General features: G+C 39.5%; 1 protein-coding gene across 1 annotated transcript in view; it reads left to right on the top strand.

The window, feature by feature from the left end:
* The window catches only part of LOC116878696 (peptidyl-prolyl cis-trans isomerase A-like), a 35,179-nt gene extending 14,986 nt beyond the window's left edge, over nt 1–20,193 (top strand). Inside the window, exon 2 of the mRNA XM_032876441.1 lies at nt 19,833–20,193. Coding sequence (XP_032732332.1) covers nt 19,833–20,107 — 275 coding nt within the window. The 3' untranslated portion in view covers nt 20,108–20,193. The remainder of the gene's footprint in view (nt 1–19,832) is intronic.
* Nucleotides 20,194–20,996: the final 803 nt, after the last annotated feature.

A 20,996-nucleotide genomic window follows, 5' to 3' on the forward strand; every position in this document is an offset into this window, starting at 1 on the left:
ATGATCCAACAAAAGTTGAATCAACTTTTGTAATAAGTTGTGAAATTAAATCAAGATTTTTTTTTTTGCCTGTGGATGTCTAATTGCTTCAGCAAGAAAATATTTTAAAAGAAATCATTAAACCGATGGTTGTCCACACATAAAAAAGAAAGTAATGGTTAACAACAAAGAAAATGGGTTCACTAAAACCCAGTTAGGCCAAACTAACTTCTTTTTTTGAAAACAATAATATTTCTATGAGTGGCAATTTGGGGAATGCTGGCAAAATAAAATAAACAACACATATAGCCCTAGACAGATACATAGTGCTCAGTGCGAGAGAGCTCATTGCCCCACTATATTTGATTCTTGTCAGAGCATTTCTGCAGTGGAGCTCTGCCTGTCAATAATATATTTTAAAAGCACATCAAGATGTGTGGAAAGAAAGTCCAAATGATGACAGGTCTGCAGCCATGAATTTTTAGGATTGTTGAAGGACCATGTACTGCTTACTTCACTTTGGATGGGTAGTGCAATAGTGGATAATGAGCCTAGAAAGCAGTAAGGATAAAGAAGACATGAGGAAAATTTGAAAGGTTCAACAAGCCATCTCACAAAAGGAGTGGAGGGTTATGCACAGCTTTGGGGAAAACAAGCCAGGACAAGAGTGTGGAAGTTATAGGAAGCCTGACTTCAATGGGAGGAAAATCTTCCTAATTATTTATGCTAATCAATCACAAGTTATGCTCTAGCTCAAAATATACATATGGAATATACTTCAAAATAAAGTGAATTCCCTGTCAATAAAACTGCATTACCTATAATGAGAGGTTGACCCACATGACCTCACAAGTCTATAGCCAGGATGAGAAACTGTGAATTTGGTGGAGGAAGATTTTCTTACAGGCTGGAGAGGTCAGGCAAGATTTCAGAGTGGAGAGTGTCTCTTAGGTTTGTTTCATTGTTCTTTTTTAAAGATATATGTATTCATTTTAGAGAGAGACAGAGAGAATATGTGTGTGCAAGCAGAGCAAAGGACTGAGGGAGAGGGAGAGAGAAAATTCTTAAGCAGACTCCCTGCTGAACATGGAGTCTGACCTGGGCTCAATCCCAAGACCCTGAAATCATGACCAGAGCTGAAATCAAGAGTTGGATGCTTAACTGACTGAGCCACCCAGGCTCCCCACCTTTTAGTTTTCTTAAATTGTTAGTGGCTTCGTCTTTTATTATTTTTTTTAAGATTTTATTTATTTATGAGAGAGAGAGAGAGAGAGTGAGCACAAGCAGACAGAATGGCAGGCAGAGGCAGAGGGAGAAGCAGGCTCCCTGCAGAGCAAGGAGCCTGATGTGGGACTCGATCCCAGGACGCTGGGATCATGACCTGAGCTGAAGGCAGCTGCTTAACCAACTGAGCCACCCAGGCGTCCCTGGCTTCGTCTTTTAAAGACATGAAGGTAGAGATCTTGGCTAAGGAAGAGATAGCAAGCTGTTCTTTCTGGTTGAAGTAGAGACTTTTTTTATGGGAAGGATCATCTAAAGATATCTCCTAGCTCTGAACCAACTGTTAGGTCACATCTAGACTGTGATTGTCTGAAGGAATGTTTTTCCAGACATAGACCAATCAAATGGCTCTAATAAGGACATACATGGTAGACTGACATCCCAACTTGAGTTTTATTGCATGCAATTGACATTCATGCACTCTTCCAACTACATTTTAAATGGAATAATAAAATGTTAGAAGTAAAGGGCCTCAGATACAATCCCTTCTAATCTACCCCTTTTATAAAGGGGGAAAAAAAGAATAAAGTAGAGTCAGAGAAGTTCACATTTTTCACTCAAGGAACACTTTTCATATGTAATTGGCGATAGTCAGGACTCCCTGTTCCAAAGAGTTGATGTCTATTGGGTACTTTCCATATGCAGAGCACTTTATATGGATTATATATCAACCTTTGTAATAATTCTATAATTTGAGTATTATTATCAATGTCATTTTGCAAATGAGGAAACTAAGGTTCAATGGGAAAAAAAGATTACTAGTCATAAATTATATAGCTAGAGAGCAGAGGAGCCAGGATTTAAAACTAAATCCTACCAGTGGCCCACTGGTAGGAATGTAAATTGGTACAGCTACTATGGAAAACAGTACAGAGGTTCCTCAAAAAATTAAAAATGGAAATACCATATGATCCAGTAATTCTATTACTGGGTACTTATCCAAAGAAAATGAAAACACAAGTTCTAAAAGATATATGCACCCCTGTTTACTGCAGCATTATTTACAATAGCTATGATATGAAAGCAACCCAAGTACCCACTGACAGATGAATGGATTAAGAAAATGTGTATATCTACAATGGAATATTACTCAAGTCATTAAAAAAGAATGAGGTCTTGCCATTTGTGACAACATCAATGGACCTAGAGGGTATAATGCCAAGTGAATTAAGTCAAACAGAGAAGGATGAATACTATATGAGTTCACCTATAAGTGGAATTTAAAAAATAAAACAAAAAGCAGAAACAGACCCATAATTACAGAGAACAACCTGGTGGTTACCAGAAGGGAAGGGGTATGGGGGAGATGAACAAAAGAAATGATGGGGAATGGGAGATGTGGGCTTCTAGTAATGGAATGAGTAAGTCACAGGCATAAAAGGTACCGTATAGAGAATACAGTCAGTGGTATTGGAATAGTGTTGTATAGTGACAGATGGTAGCTACACTTTGGGTGAGCAGAGCCTAAGGAAGAGAGTTGTCAAATCACTATGTTGTACCCCTGAAACTAATGTCATATTCTGTGCCAATGATATTTCAATAGATATAATAAATTATTCAAGCTATCAATTTCTAAGTTTCAATTTCTTGAACCTTTCTATATCATCATTACTTTCTAGTTACAAAGGTAATTCAAGTCCAACAATACGGAGATGTATAAGAAAACGTTAATAATCTGCCTCTCTCCTCTCCCCAGCCACTCTCCTTGGAGGAACCAGTGTTTCCAGTTGGGTGCATAAGCTCTTAGACTCTTCTCTGAATACCCAAACGCTTGGCCTTTGCGTTTTGTGGCCTCCCAAATTTAGTCTCATTTCTAGCACAGAAAACTACCTCTAAATGAAAAAAAATGAGAAGGGAAATTTTAGAAATGACATGGTAACTAAGTACCAACTGCTCTTAGTAAATCGATAGCTAACAAAGTATACTAAACTCCCCAGAATAGGAGGCTTCACGTGGGGCTGAATAGTTTCTGGTAAGATTTACTCTGATGAATATGTGTAATTAAACTGAAATGGGAAGGTCTAACTGTGTATGTGACTGTGCTATGGACAATCATTACTTTGTCCCAGTAGCAAACAATTATTCCTTGTATGAGAGCCAGATTTGGATGCTAAATTTCACTCTGGAAGATAAACGATCATAGATAATTGCAGGAAACTCTGAAAATAAGTATTTTCTAGTGAGGATGTAAGGGGGCCTTATCTAATGTGGTAAGATCACAGTGTTGAGCTTTCTTTCATCCTATCAAGAAGCAAGGTACACCTTTCACTTTTCAGGGAAAACGAATTTCCACTTTTCATGGGACAACTGTATTGAAATACCTGTTTTTCCTCTGAAGAAGTAACAGCCTAAAAGGGACAGAATTCATTAATTCTGCATAATCTGATGTTTAGGAAATAGTGCACAATATAATCTCACAAATAAAAACACAGAATTATCCAGATCTATCCTATTTTGATTGATCACCTTCTGTTGCTTTGAAAATCTGGGGGAAAAAAATTCTGTCACAAAATTATTCTGACTAAATAGCACAACACCTCTGAAACATCCTTTTGTCCCTCTTTTTAACTGAAAAGTTTTTCTGTAAAACTTTCTGTGCAATAATGGCTCCCTTCACGGTTTCAAACAGCTTAACAGCAGATCAAAATACAGGCTTAACCATCAGCATATTGAGATGTATCCAAAATAGGAACATTTTTCTTGTATCTAAAAATAAACCGCGACTATTTCAATTTGTGGAACAAATAAAAACGGATCAGGAAGGGCAAGCCTGTAGCACTACCTACAGCGTGACTGACGATTCCTTTCATTTCCTTCCTCATACATTTAACAATGCAAATTTAGCCATGGCTTGGCCCCACGGTTGCCAATTTGGGCACCAACTTTCTCGGAGAAATAGCCTGATTAGATAATAATTGTACTTCTTTCCCGCTACTGTTACCACACCTGCACTTTTCATTTCCTATAAGGTACGGTGGCAAAACTGCATCTTTCAACTCTGCCTCTTTTATCTGATGTAGTGGATGACAGGTAATCTAGCTGAAAGTTCCGACAATTGCACCACCAGAAAAACACTGGCTGATGAAATCTGAGCAGTTATCACACTAACCATCACCTGTCAAGCCTCTTGCTTCAATTTAAGGGCGCATCAATTTTCTGAAGAGGAAATCAAGGGCAAAGAATAAAAGCGCTTCAGATAAACACTGACAAAGGCCCTTTCTGCCTTTTTTTTTTTTTTTAATTTATGATGGGATGTACTATCATAGGTTGCTCCGTGAGGTTTTATCAACTGTCCTGATACATCCCAGATAGCTCAGAATTCTTTGGCCATTGATGAAGTGCTATACTTGCACTTACTGAAAGGGCAGAAGATTTCCAACTGAAAATTACTTTCACTAAATACCACAAAGATATTGAAGGCAGAGAGAGCCAGGAGATGGGACAAATGACAGCTGCATATAACAATGAACCTCTCCATTCTCGAGGCTGGCAGACAAGACTGATTAGAGCAAGAACATGAAATAATGTTTTCTTAAAGCCAGGGAGCATATTGTGTAAAGTGTCAGGCACAAAGAGTCCACGCGTGCCTTGTGGCAAGTTGGGAGCTGGGCGCGGGCTGCCAACTGTACTTACGGTATGTCCTGTCACAGCTTACCAACCGAGATTTTTTTTTTTTCTAGATTTCTTACAGTGTATCAGGTTACCCCATTCAGAAGACAAGGGCAAATAACGGAATTTGGAGGGAGGAAAGTTGGAGGCTAAGGAAGTAAAAGGTATGGTGAAGGCCATTTGGGGAGGCACGTGGAACTGGGCCCCTACCAAAACCGACCTGGTCTCCTTATGGGGTTGAAAGCCATAGATAGGGCTGAGGTGCTGGGTCTTCACTACAATTCTCTTGGGACATTCATGGAGAGCATTTCCAGGAGGGAAACAACATGGAGGGCAAAGACTGGTGTTGATCCGTCTTAGAGCCTAAGAGTCGATGTGAGGCTAACTGGAAAATTTTCCCACTCCTTCCATATCAGCCCACTCCCTGCCCAGTGGAAAGTGGCCTTGGTGTCTCACTGGAGGCTGCTGGAATTTTTGAAGAAAGGGCCAGTTACTTACTCTTTTAGTTTCTTCAAGTTGTGAACCATTTGGAAGACAGACAAGGCAGTCAGAGCTGAAAGCACCAACTTTATCCACGTGAAATCAAGACTAGAGAACGTGGGGGGGACGTACCTGCCCCCATGGGCATAACAAGCAAAAGAGAGGTGAGTGGGCGCAACCCGCTGTCAGGCAAGTTCTGAGCAAAATTGCCAAAGGGAGTGTAGGCCACCTACATGCAAGGGAGCCTCTTTCCAATGTTTCCAATCAAGTCAGCAGCCTCTCCTTTGGGGTGGGGGGTGGAAATGAGCACACAGCAGAAACATGAGGATAATATACTCTGACAGTATGGAAATTTGAATTTTGTGAACCAAAGCCATCTACTCCTCGGTGTTTTTATTTGTTTACTGATTTGTTAGCAGGCCTGTTTGGGTAGTTACAAAGGAGAGTATGAAAAAGCCTCTTTTGCCTTTGGGGCAAGCGATGTTCTCCCAACCCAGTTTTATCAGTAGGAAAGCTGATCCTTCCTCTGATGCCCATATTTCTGCTCTCAAATCTCAGAGTAGAAAGCAATGTCATTAATATGCTCAACAGCTCAGACTTCTCCAGATATCAACTGGACAGTTTCCCAGTGGCCTATGAGAGCAAGTCTATGCAGTAAGGGTTGAATCTATTAATGAGAAATTTCTATTTCGGAACAGTGGCGTTTCAGGTCTGGTTCAACTCGAAGTTTCCTCAGGACAAAAGAGTGAAAAGGGATCTATTCTAAACTCTGATTTACCAGGAGAAAAATAATTGCTTGTTTTTGACCTCTTCATACAATGCATTTCTTATTTGCATTTTTTTCATGAAAATCTGAATCCAAACCACAAATATACTTTGCTGGATTCTCTTAAATGAGACAGTTTTCCTTATTCACATGTAAAAGGAAAGCGTGGACTCCCTAGGACCTCACAATTATAATTGCAGAGCATCCCTCCTTCTTTCTCACACCTTCCCAAAGCAGCGTTCTTTTTTAAAAAATTTATTTATTATTTATTTATTTATTTATTTATTTATTGGGGAGGGAGGGAGAGAGAGAGAGCACACACAAGCAGGGGAGAGGGAGAAGCAAACTCCTGGCTGAGCAGGGAGCTGGACAACACAGGGCTCAATCCCAAGACCCTAGGATCATGACCTGAGCAGAAGGCAGAGATTTAACTGACTGAGCCACCCAGGTGCCCCCAAAGTAGGGGGTCTGTCTAAGATGCCACTTTTTAATTTGTTCCTTCTAAGAGGCTCAGAGCACTTACAGACAGCTCCTCAATTTTTGCAATATTCCTGTGACTAATGAATGAGAGAGGAAGAATAAAGTTGAAATTAAAATGAGGTATGCAGGGGTGCCTGGGTGGCTCAGTCATTAAGCGTCTGCCTTCAGCTCAGGTTATGATCCCAGGACCCTGGGATCCAGCCCCGCATTGGGCTCCCTGTTGGTTGAGAAGCCTGCTTCTCCCTCTCCTACTTCCCCTGCTTGTGTTCCCTCTCTCGGTGTCTCTCTCTGTCAAATAAATAAATAAAATCTTTAAAAAAATAAAAAATAAATAAAATGAGATGTGTGAACAGTTGACGGTCCCCGAGTTACTCAGTGAGGCCATGCTGAGGTGGGACATCTACCAGGTCACTGAGAAATAGCACAAGACATACCCCTCAATCCTTCCTCCTCCCCTCCTCCCCCTGCCGTCGCTGTGCTTTCTGCATTCACCCAAAGCACGTGGCTCTGATTCTGATGTATCTCACAGTCCTTATGATGGAATTCCTCTCCTCTGTGCTTGTTACCCTCATCAGAGTGACCACGAGCACTGAAAGGCAAGAACCGATGGTACTTATTTCTAACCCCAGCACACCATTAGACTGGCTAGAAACATCGGTCTGTTTTCACATGATGAAGGAAGCAAATTCACAATTGTGCGAGTCATTGAAAAGTGGGTTCATCATCTCTATGAGGGTAAACTATGAGGATTATATCTCTGTGAGGATTTTTGCCTTTTTTTAAAGGTGGAAAAGGGAGAAAGTTGTTTTAATTTTTCATTTTTGGGTTCCTAAATATCTGATATGGCAATCTTGCATTTTCTGCTTATTTCCAGTGCCCCTTTTCCCAGAGGTACTAGACAAGCATGACTGGGGGAAGCAATTATATTCAAAGGAAATGGATCAACTGCCACTTCCTAGGGTAACATTCGGAATAGTTTGAACCTTCAGTCTCTTGCCTGAAACATCATTGGGTTTGTTGGGGTGATTAAATAAGATGACATGATTCACATGCACCCCCCAAAAATCTCTCATGAATGTTCCTTTCATCTGCTCATTTTCCCTTCTCTGGATGTTCAGATTATCAGTGTTTACTACAATTGTATTCATGCTCGGATGACTCCGTCTGAAGGTAGCATTTCTGATTTTCTGTTTGTTTTGCCGGGGAGTCTATTTAAAGTGGCACTGCTTTCCTACGAAATCGTGCAGCATGCCAGGGGTTGAATCTACAAACGAGAAATACTTATTTTGGAACACTGGCAGTTCAAAGTATGCTTTGACTCTACATGGTCTTCTGTGATATTCATTATACTACTAATTTTATATTAATTATTGACAAAAAATAGGAATCACTTTATTTGTTGGCGTAAACCATCAGAGACAGTACTATTCTTTTCCATCCTTGAGAAAAATTTCAATAGTGGTAAAGGACAGGGTGGCATAAGGTCTCTTGTCCTCTTTAATTTACACATTAACAAAGGCTTGAGAATCGCTGTTTTACGGCAATGAATACATACTCTTGGTCAGAACTAGCAAAAATGAAGAACCAAGTATTTGAGTATGTCTGTGGGGTAGGAAAGCAAACTGACTAAATTATTTCCCTGCACAACGTCCTCTTTGGGTAAGGAAGGTAATAGCAGGGCGGGGGTGAGGATTGCTCTTTTTACAATGGACATAACAGTAAGACAACTTTCTGTCCTCCATGGCTGGTAGGGGTGGGTGCTCTTTCCATCCAGTGGAAGTAGAAAACTGAAGATATTTCTCACAGTTTATTTCTAGCTCTAGGCAAATGTCACTTGGCCGAGAGAATTGATAATATAACCCAAGATATTTCTTCCTATCACTTTAAATTTCATGTGCATGCACGCCAGGGAAAAAAAATTAATCTGTATTTCCATTTTTAAAGTGCCTTTAGTTTAACATAGTTAATTCCTCCATCTTGAGGAACCATAATATCTCCATTGTTGAGGCAATTCCACATTTCCCTCCTACAAGTCATTTGGGGCTCAGGGTAGGCCAAGCACAAAATCTGGACGCAGAGATGTACTGGATTTCTTTTTCCCAATAAATGGAACTGCTCTCCTAGAAATAGGAAATGTACGACTTCTTTTTTCTTCCTTAATAACAGAGAGGCTTGGGTTACATTTGCACACGTGCCTGTCTCCTCCTGAGCCGGTGTTACACCTGCTTGTTCCTTATTTCTCTCCTCAGGTTGCATAATTAATTCTTTTTTTTTTATTCAGGGAAATTATTATATTTTTGTATTCTAAAGCCTCATTTCAAATAAGAGATGCTAATGGTTCTCAGAATTGCCTAAGCTGAGCTCTCATGCACTTTCACACAAGCTGTATAAAATGCATATATAAAAGAGGTTTCTTGGCTAGAGGTAATATTTGAATAATCATTGCCAAGTCATTATACTGAGTACCATTAAAATAAACTCTGTTACTCATTATTAAATATTTTTAGATAAAAAAGGAATATATATTAATACAACATGTTTAGAAACTTGATTATGTTTTAAAACCTCATGTATTTTTAATGACATCATAGATCAAAAGTTTCAGTCTTGTTTCATCATAGAACCGTAAGATTTTTTATGAAGAGAACCTGAAATGAAATTAGTTACCTACAAATACAGGTTGCAATGGATTGTAGAAAATCATTTTTTTCTAAGCCTTCGGCTAAGGATTCAGAAAGTTATAAGAAGGAGTTCTTGCCACACTTATTTTTGGTTGAATTATATTTCACTTAGTATCCCAGCTTGCTGTCCAGCTAGAAGAAACCATCCACTGGCTTTTAAATATACAACATTCTATGATGGAGACTTATTATTTCTGATTTCATTAAATCTCAAAATTATTGTGTTCCAGTCAAAATAAATTTTGAAATGAACACGTTAAGAAAAAGAGATTTCAAAACATAAACATCTTCCATAAATCCTTTAAGGGCAGAGAGTAGATCTCCTGCTGTGTTACCTTCTATATACTCCATGACATTCAGCAGATACTTACTAAGTGTTTTGTAAAAAAAATGGAAACAAAGAACATCATAGCTCCCGATTCCATGATTCTAAAATCTAACGAATTCATATTTTTAAAAGAACAGCATTAAATCGTATGCTTATGATTTCCATTTGCCCAAATGGGAGAAATGATGCAGCTTCCTTTCACAACACAAGAGTGAGTTGCCTTCTTCTGACTGAGCAGAACAATACATCTAAGGGACAATGCTGGAATTTATCATAAAACTCATTTGCACTATTAAGATAAATGTTTACCTAACAGAAGCTCTTGTTAGGTTAATAATGATCATTTTGAATTCCAATATCCCACTTGGTGATTTATAAAATTCCTCTTCAGAGAGCAACTAGACACACAGAACATGGCATGGGTGAGATTACAGTAGATATGCAATGAAAAAAGGACTAGACCAAGCACCCTATATGAAAAGACAAGAGATCAGGTTTAATTTTTGCTCATGCTTTCTTTTTTTTTTTTTCCTTGCCTTTCTTTTTGTCTGAACATGTTTCATGTTAGTCCCCCTCCCACACACAGTCACCAAAGTCACAGACAATGAGAAGGCAGTTTCACAGGAATTACTAACTAGTTTATTTTCCTGTGATGCTAGTTGTACATACTGAGTTGAGTGATGAACATGAAATTGCCAAAAAGCAAAAGAACCTTGGCAAATAGTCACAGAGTAGAGCACAATGCTTAAATACAACTAAATGATTTAATGACAAGTAGGGAATTACTGTAAAATATAATGCTGGAGAAAGGCAGCAAACAGCACCTGCTGGCTAGACTAAGAAATCCAAAATGGATTCCAGGAAGAGAGTACAATGCCCAGCTGCTGCAGCAGTTGCCTGTTCCCCTTATACTGTTATTACTGTTCAACAGTCCTGAAATCTGAATGACAGTGGCCTGAGCCCTTTCAAACAACAGAAAGAAGGTCAATTTTTGTAATGAGGAAATGGAAGTGGTGGCGCCGAAGATCACTGACCCTTACAGTTTCTTGTGCGTTGAAGGAGCAGTGAAGTGCACCAGGAAATTATGGTGTAGGAAAACAGTGACACCACCATCATAAAACACAGAACCAAGGAACAAGTAGCAAATGCACTAAAATGTGCATAAATCAAATATATGCTATCAACCCTGGCTTTATTCCTCTTCTCAAACTGTGAGAAATTGGGCCAATACTTCTGTGAAGAAAGGAAACGGCAGAGGGCCAAAAATGAAATTCCAGAGTCTAAAATGATACTTTTAACCAGGAATAATATTTTAAATATTTAGCAACTGGATGGTCTATGTACTGATAGATCAGAACACAGGCTGATCAAGGTGCTAGAGTGAGACCAACTGCTGGGTCAGGGGCTCACTAGTGAATTCCCAGATCCTGGTTGGGTATAGGGCTCCAGAGAGAAGCAGAGCCAGCTCAGGAACAGACATGGGGTAGGAGCACTTAGGGCTGGGCCAGTGGTGGTTTACCAGCTGGTCCAAAATTATTTCAATACATGAGCATCTCACACAGACCACCAGCTCATCAGCACTACTCTTAACCCTGCCTCAGTCTATTGCTGTGCCTATTCACACAGTATTTTGTAGGGTAAAGCAGGGAAACAGTAGCTTGTCAGCAGAGCCAAATGAAAACTTGTCCTTGATCTCTGATGGCCCTTTCCTAATTCATGTCCTTTGGCATTATGATACCAGACCATCCTCCTATTCATAACCCAGGAGTTTCTGAATGAGACGGGGGGTGTGCTCAATTCACTAACAGAATCCATGAAATTTATTTCACTGGATGATAATGATGTTTGATTATCTGATGATTCCAGGCATCCTTGATTTCCTTTTTAGCCATAAAGCAAGAACTGTAATTCTGAACAGGTTAGACCAGATGTGGCAACAACATTTATAGATTTGATGACTTTGCATTTATATTTAATTTTTATCAGTTTAGTAAGTACAGTAATTTTAAATAACAAAATCTGAAATATTAGCAAATGAGACCTAGAATGAAGATTTGGAAGTATCAAAACTTCTAAACTTGGAACTTCTAAAGGACACAAAGGCTAAAGGTGAGTTATCTGCTAATACAGAGTCAATGTAATCACTTAAAGATGATTCTACTGACCATGCCTGAGATCTTAAGACACCTGGAAGACAAAGAAGCCATAACAAAAGCAGTCATGTCTCCAGATTTTTCTCCCCACGTGTGACAATGAAGGAAAAGCCCAACCTAGTAAGGAATCTGCACAGCAAAGGAAACAGTCAACAAAACAAAGATCAACCTATGGAATGGGAGAAGATATTTGCAAATGACACTACAGACAAAGGGCTGATATCCAAGATCTATAAAGAATTCCTCAAACTCAACATGCACAAAACAGATAACCACGTCAAGAAATAGGCAGAAGACATGAACAGACACTTCTCCAAAGAAGACATACAAATGGCTAACAGGCACATGAAAAAATGTTCATCACGATTAGCCATTAGGGAGATTCAAATCAAAACCACATTGAGATACCACCTTACACCAGTTAGAAAGGCCAAAATTAACAAGACAGTAAACAAGTGTTGGAGAGGATGTGGAGAAAGGGGAACCCTCTTACACTGTTGGTGGGAATGCAAGTTGGTGCAGTCACTTTGGAAAACAGTGTGGAGATTCCTTAAGAAATTAAAAATAGAGCTACCCTATGACCCTGCAATTGCACTACTGGGTATTTACCCCAAAGATACAGATGTAGTGAAAAGAAGGGCCACCTGTACCCCAGTGTTCATAACAGCAATGGCCACAGTTGCCAAACTGTGGAAAGAACCAAGATGCTCTTCAATGGACGAATGGATGAAGAAGATATGGTCCATATATACAATGGAGTATTATGCCTCCATCAGAAAGGATGAATACCCAAATTTTACATCAACATGGACGGGACTGGAGGAGAATATGCTGAGTGAAATAAGTCAAGCAGAGAGAGTCAAGTATCATATGGTTTTGCTTACTTGTGGAGCATAGGGAATAACATGGAGGACATTGGGAGATGGAGAGGAGAAGTGAGATGGGGGAAATCAGAGAGGGAGACAAACCATGAGAGACTGTGGACACTGAGAAACAAACTGAGGGTTTTAGAGGGGAGGGGGGTCTGAGGTTGAGTGAGCCTGGTGGTGGGTATTATGGAGGGCACAAAGTGCATGGAGCACTGGGTGTGGTGCATAAACAATGAATTTTGGAACACTGAAAAGAAATAAAATAAAATGGAAAAAAAAAAGAAATTAAAAAAAAAAAAAAAGAAAGAAAGAAAGAAAGAAAAGGAGATGTCTCATCATTAAGAGGAAGCCGGGATGGATGGTGGTAGAGGAACATGACATACTCCGTTTGCACAAGGCACAAGACTGGAATGCCACTCAGAAATATCTCAAAGAAATATTTAATAACATGAGCAGAGCTTCTGAGCAGGTAAGTTACCCCAGAAAAAGTTTCTCAGGCCACAAAGGGAAAAATATTTGATTCAAATTTTCAGATTCAGTTAGTAAAGACTGAAAATGCCATCTCTGTGCTGGACACTTCAACCTCAGGTGCTACGGGGAAGGCAATAAGCAAATAAAGAATATGTACAGGAAGTGGTGAGGACGATGGGTAATGAAATCATGTATATTTTTAATCTACCTTGCAATGTACCAGAAGTTGAAGTTGGATTTGTTTTCTTTTTTTTTTTTAATAGAAGAAAATAATCTGAATTCGAAACTTCTCTTAAGTGTCAGCCTTCAAGGGCCATCTTGTCTGAGGTTCCACATACAAGGAGGCGGGAGGAAAAGCCCATAAATTTGAAAAACTATGTGCCCCTCATACATTTCAAGTTGACATCTTAAATTAATCATAAGTGAAAATAGTTGTAAAGGATGTAATATTGACATTTTAAAATACAACTTTACATCCCTCTTTTCAATGAATTCAATGGGACATAAATGCCATAGTGATTTTACACCCACCATCATCCACCGAAAAAGAGATTCAACCAAGTCTTCTCAGGTAGCTGCAAATTTTATACGATTCCTTTGTCTCATTAAAATTGTTTCCATCCCTCTTTTATCATACAATTTTATCTTACTATAATAAGTGTTTAATATTTGAAGGCACTCTATTATGTTATCATACTTCTCTGCAACAGCAAAAAAGGCATATAAGCTGAATTTTTTAACTTAAAAATATCCTGTTACCAGGTGGTAGTAAGTATTAAAAAACCTTCTTCCAGGTAGAGTTGTTTTTTTTTTTTTTTAGAGTATTGGTAGTACACAATTTAACAAAACAACATACATATTTCAAAAATATTTGATAAATATTAAATACAAAAATAACATTTTATTAGAAATTCATCTCCTTATGAGGTGGGAGAATAATTATGGAGTCTTACAGAAGGGTTCTTGCACACACAAATGAATTGTCCCTTTGCATAGCACTCTGGGAGTTTTTAAACCCTGGGGCTACTGGGGGACACTATAATGATGGGGTATAATGTAATCTCAACACTGCATGACACTGAGCTTTCCAGTGCTCAGGACAATTCCTAGCACCTAATAGGTTCTCTGTGAACATTCATTTCCTTGGTCTCATTTCTCATCCTTCCAGCCTGCTACCTTCCTGGGACAACCACTGGCCTAACAAATCAAGCCACCCCAACACCAAGAGCTTGAGTAAATAGGGATCTTCCCCAATAAATGAAAGTACACAGAACCTTAATGTCACCACATCCTCTTCATAGCAGGAAACAAAGAATTTTCAAAACACGTTTATACATGTACATGCACATTTAATGAAACGGGTTTAAGGTATAAAGCCCCAACCCAATTTTACTGAAAAATTAAGAAGTTCTATGTAGGGGCATTTAAATGGTGACATTTATTGCAAAAATACACTAACTTAAAAAGCTCTATTTCTTTTCCAGTACTAAATGCTTACAGTATGTCAAGCAAATGGAAACTGCACTTGAATACACAATACCTGGAACATTTGAGTCATTTAAAAAAACACAGATGGTATTTTAGAAAGAGCCTACCTTTCTATTAGCATAAGTAGGCTGTGGTTTTTTTCAAACGTAATGACTTCTGTTTCTACCCCCTGCCTGAGTGTACCGCCTACTACTGAACCGTCTGAATCTAGGCTTCCCCACTGGTCTCCCCTACTCTTCTCACCCAGGGAAACATACTCCCCAGCAGGTACTTTTTATTTTAACAGATACAAAACTATTAATGGCTCATTATCCTTTTTTTTAACCATAGATTATTTTTCACTATTTTTTTTTGACTAGGAGATTTCTGCTTCTCTACCAAAGAAGTATGCCAAATATTTAAAACCTCTCTAAAAAATAAATAAAATCTTGTTTCAAAATAAAGATTTTCGGAGAACTTCTTTGTAAAAAGCAAACCATTGCATTTTCAGTGTCTTTTTGTTAGCAAGCCCTAATAGAGCAACTCAGCAGTAATTGCTATTTTATAATCTCCTGAGTATTGAACTATTTATTATGCAAATTAATACTCTTTGGAGTATGCATCCGACTAGCCACTGAGTTCTTTTTGTTTACATATTTTACTTTCGCAGCTTTTGCCCGTCAGTGTTAAGAGGCATCTTGATATTTGCCAATTGAGCATCAACAGATTTCTGCCAGACACGTAGCAGCTACACTTCGTGTCTTTGTTTTTCAATTAAAGAAAGACATATGGAAGATTTGCAAAATAGGAGGAAACCATTTTTTGGTGACAGCTAGAAATTCTCTTTGGCAGACTTCCATCTCATCGTGGTTACAGAGCCCTAGGACCAGAGTATGATGCCACAATCCACAGCAGAATGTGGTGGTTTAAGATGAATTAGGTTGAACCATGCAAAATTGTCATTTTGACCCAATCTTTGTGGATTAAAAATGGCCAAATATTCCAATTTGGTATGGTTCAACTGAACAGCTGCTGTATATAGGTTCCTTCCTCAGATGAAGTTCTACAGAATAGACCTCTTCAGGAAAATGCTCTACAGGTGACCCCCAGGAGCTATTTCCTAAATTTGGTAAAACTTCATAATACATTATTTATTTAATTTCAATATATTCTACCAAATCGTTTCATGAAGGGCAGACTTGATGAACCTGTGTTCCCTCTTAGAACAGATGTCTTTTAAATCCTTTATGGCCCTTCTTCTCCCAGGAGGAACTGGGCCCATCCTAGCCCCAGAAACATCAGTAAGGGGGTCAAGGAAGCCCCCCTCCTGGGCCAAAGTTTGAGGGAGTCAATAAGGAACAATAGTCTGAATGTACACAAATATATTGACCATCTTAACGATTGGTTCATGATCACCACATTGGCTCCAAAATCATTCCACCGTGCATTTGTGTGAATACACCCACAAGGTTAGCAGGGTAGATTATCATTTCTATTTTACAGATTAGGAAGCTAAAGCTCCAAGACAGCAAGCAATCAACTCAGGGTCCCCAATGAGTTGGCAATGGCATATCTAAACTAGAACTCTGTTCTGTCCCATGGTGGATTTCACTGCGAGATAATATTTGAACATACAGGATACTAGGCAGAAGTTCCCTCCAACTTGTTCCCCTGGTACTCCTCTCCGTCCTTCCTCTCTTTAGTGCCCTGCCCACATGCTAAAGCAGTGAGAGGACTTGGTGTGGTGGGCTGGCGATAACTTCACAAAGAGTCAAGCACTTCTCTGCTTCTGTGACGAGTCAATGGCAGAACAAGACAAAACAAAAACAAAAACATATTCCTTTGGCGAGAAAAGAGGGTGAGACAGAAATGAAGCACTTCATAGATTTCATGAGAACAGACATCTAGAATCTTTGTGTCAGCGTGGGGCAAGAAGAGAGAGAAGGAAAGATCCATCCTCTTTGGCAGAGAGAGCTATAGGGTTATTTCTGGGCTTTATTTTCACCACAACAATGTGAGCTGAGCATGCCCCGTGGACAAAGCCCAGTGAGACAAAGGAAATCTCCCTCTCTCTCTCCCTCTGTCTCTCACTGACCTTAAGAAATGTACAATCTGGATAAGCTTGGACAAATAAAATGAAAAAAAAAATTCATGGCAGAGAAACATGAGTGTTAATATGGATGTTCAAATGCTTGGAATGATAGTTGTCATAAGAGATCAGCTATAAAAACCTTGAGTAGAAATTGGCCCTCAAAAAGCTAGGAATTCTAAAGAGATGCTTAAAATTTCATATGAATGCCAAACACTGGAGCCGAATAAGATCAATACAGCACACTTCTCTTTGAGAAAAAGTGCTTACCTGTTGAGGTGCCAAGTGGCCTGGATATACCTAGCAATACTTGACTTTAAACTCTATTCATCTAGTTCCACCATAACCTAAGAGTCAATAAAAATAACCTGAATTTGTGTAACTTTCTTCTGCAGACTCAAAGAAGAACATGAGAAAATGGCAAAATGTGTTTAAAAATAAAGTCCATCCTTTCTATAAAAAAAAAATGCTGAGACAAATATTTCTACCCCAAAGCAACCTTTTATTTTTGCAGTGTTGTGTAAAATGCTCATCATATGTCATAGGTAATCAAATCAATTTGAAACCAGTTAATCCTAAAGGCAAAAGACAGTTGTCACGATGCATAACTTCCTGTACATAAAATCATTTTTCTTAGAATACTCATTTTTTGTGACTCCTCTGTTCCAATTGTCCGGTTGAACCATACCAAATTGCAAAAAGTCCCTGACTTTTTGTGCTAGATCAGTTTGTGGGGCTGTGTATATGTGGACATGGATACTGAAACTAATCTTACAGAAAAGCAAGATGTGAGAGCTTAAGGTAGATATGAAATTTGTTTAGAAGATGGTCTTGTCCTGTCTGTAAAAACTCAGAAATCAGGCTTCCAAAGCCTGCAGAGGAAGCCACCCTTGACCTTTCCAGATTGATTTCTGAGTGGGCACAGAGTAAATGGGGGGTAGAGGGTAAAGGACGCCCAGCCTGGGCCCAAGTTTGAGGGAGTCAATAAGGAAAAATGGTCTGAACATACAAAAACATATTGACCATCTTAAAGATTGGTCCAAGAACTTCATGTGGGTCTCCTTTTTGCAACCGGATATGCAGATAGCAGGAAATATGGACTTTAAATATTCCAGACAAACTGAGACCAACTTCAGGTCTTGATAAACAGAGAATATCCAATAACTGAAAATATCAAATGTATGTAAAACAACTAGAAATATATTTATGCTTTAAATATTTTTAAATGATCCAGGTGTCACTTCTGATTTTCAGTGTGTGTGTCACCAACACTATTCCTGGCCAGAGTATTTGGGGTACTCTAAATCAGAGATGAAGCAATCAATCAGTATTCACCCTGATAGGTTTGACACAAAGGCCATCAGAAGCCCAAACTTAGATTTTATGTCACTTTTAAGTCCTTTTCTCTCCGCAGTCACTAAAGCCTTCCAACATGACTTCATGAGCACCTCTCTATTTCTTTGTGTATATTTTTATTCAGGCACACATATCGTTGTATTTTCCTTAGTCATATCTATCTCCTAGCCTAGTGTATTAGTGTCCTAGGGCTGCTACACAAAGCACCACAAACTGGGTGGCTTAAAATAACAGAGATTTATTGCCTTGCAGTTCTTGAGATTAGAAGTCTGAACTCAAGGTGTCGGCAGGGCTGTGCTCTTTCCAACCCTGTAGGAGCATCCTCCCTCGCCTCCTCCTGTCTTCTGGGGGTTTGCTGATGGTCTTTGGCATCCCTGGCTTGTTAGATGCATCTCTCTAGTCGTCTCTTTACACAGCATCCTCCCTGTGTGTGTGTATCTCTGTCCAATTTTCTCCTTTTCATAATGACACAAACCATGTTGGATTAGAACCCACCATAATGACCTCATTGTAATCTGGTAAAGTCTGCAAAGACTCTATTTGCAAATGAAGTCGTGTTTTGAGGTACTGGAGGTTAGGACATTAGCACATCTTTTTGGAGATACACAACTCAACTTGTAACACCTAGAATCAAGTGTTCCATTTGAGAAGTAACTCACTAATAACCCATTGTGCCAGATAATGGAAACATTAGAAATAAGCAATTTGATGACAGACTTAATGCAACTGACCCTTGAACACCACGGGTTTAAACTGAAGAGGTCCACTTATACACTGATTTTTTTTTTTGCCACTGTAAATGTATTTTCTCTTCCTTATTATTTAATATTTTTTCTTTAGCTTACTTTAATAATACAGTATATAATACACATCACATACAAAACATGTATGTTTAATCAACTGTTTATGTTATTAGGAAGTCTTTCTGGTCAACAGTAGGCTATTAGTAGTAAAGTTTTGGGGGATCAAAAATTAGACTACATGGGGGTCGATATCCAAACAACCATGCTATTCAAGGGTCAACTATATCTTCATTTTTAATTCCCAAGTATAGTAAGTAGCACAAAGTTGGTGTATTAGAGAAGTTTACTGATTGCATTAAGAACGGGTAAAGGAAGGAATGAATAATTCCAATGTTGAGATCCTAAACTCAGACCCCATAGGATGTCTTCCCCTTCCTGAGTTTGGTACCAGTTCTCAAAGGGGTCAACGCACAAAAGTGCTGAAGAAGCAGGGGAAGAATCATTGTCCTGGTTCCTTGCTCAGGATGACTTCTGGTTCTGGTAGAGGTACCAGTGGTGACCATCTCACAGCACTAAATCATCATAGCTACTCATCATTATCCGAAGCTTATTGTGAGCCTAGCATTGTGCTAAGTACCTACCATTTATTATCTCATTTTATCCTTACAATAATTCTAGATAGGAGAAAATATTATTATTATTTTTAAAATTATTATTATCTCCTTTCTTCTGATGAACTCCAAGGCAGGAATCTGGGGTGGCAGCAACTACATTCTTTGGAGCAGAAACACTGCCCCTCTCACCTAGACCATTGGCACAGTAACTTGAACTGATCTGTTGTCATTTTTGCCCCCAGCTCAGGCCTCACAACTTCCTCTTTAAATCCTCTTTAAAATCTTCAGCTGCCAGCATGTCAATAGGCTGTGAAATCCTGACCCAATTTTTTGGACGACTTAAGCCCCTGCCAGAGGTGGCATGCTGGCGACACTAACTTCTCTCTTCTTCCCCATAGTCACCATGTAACTTGGGAGCTAATATCAACTGTTAGAACCTCACTGTGTCATCTAACTAGATAATTAGATGGCAAGTCCATCTACGGTGAGAAGTTTGATGACGAGAACTTCATCCTGAAGCACATAGGTCCTGACATCCTGTCCATGGCCAACGCTGGACCCAACACGAACGGCTCCCAGTTCTTCATCTGCACTGCCAAGACCGAGTGGTTGGATGGCAAGCACGTGGTCTTTGGCAAGGTCAAAGAGGGCATGAACATCGTGGAGGCCATGGAGCGCTTCGGGTCCAGGAACGGCAAGACCAGCAAGAAGATCACCATTGCTGACTGTGGACAGATCTGATCAGTCTGACTCGTGTTTTATCTTAACTACCTGACCATTCCTTCTGTAGCTCAGGAGCGCGCCCCTCTACCCCTGCCTACTCGAACTATCCCACAATCTCTGCTCACTGCAGTTCTATGGGTTCCATGGTTCCTTACCCCCAGGCCTAGCTGGATCTCAGAGTTCAGTTTATGATGAAATAAAACCTAAACCATGAAATATGAAAGGGGCATATCCAGGTCCATCTTCACTTTTGAAAAGGAGGAAATCAAGATTTTGAGAGTTATGTAGCCAGACTGAGGTTGATAGTGCCAGGACTGGAATGTAAGTACCCTGAATATCTTGCCAAGTCCTCCCCAAAATGAAATGTTAAGACATCTCATGTTTCATCTAACTTGATCCACAAGCAGAATCAGAGGAGCTAGTATTGTTAAATCAGGGCAGCATGCCTCCCCATCAATGAATCAATCAATATCTTTTGATTGCCTATTTGTACAGGGCACTTTGTCAGATGTTGTAGAGCATGCCAACATCAATTAGACATTTCCATCCCTGGAAACTGACTCTCCCAATTACAATTCTGGGCTGGAGGCTGGAGCAGTTCCCAGGATTAAATACGATCCATCATCATAGTCCGTATAATCCAGAATCCTTTCAGAGGACTGGCCTAAACTAGGCCACCTGATGGGTGTCTTTCTGCTTGCCCCAGTCTGGGGTTTGTGTAGGCAATGAAAAAAGCACAGGCCTTGGGGCTGGGACTGGGTGTGATTTTAGAGAACCTTCACTTGCCGCATATATAAGTTAATCCTTTTCTCATCTCTGAAAGTAATGATGTAAGATGGTGGGGCCCCTGAGTGAGATAATGATGCAAAAGGGCTGGCACTCAAGAGGTATTCACCAAAGGGCAGCT

Source organism: Lontra canadensis, unplaced genomic scaffold, assembly GCF_010015895.1.
Source record: "Lontra canadensis isolate GAN:19392208 unplaced genomic scaffold, GSC_riverotter_1.0 scaffold2, whole genome shotgun sequence".
NCBI lineage: Eukaryota > Metazoa > Chordata > Mammalia > Carnivora > Mustelidae > Lontra > Lontra canadensis.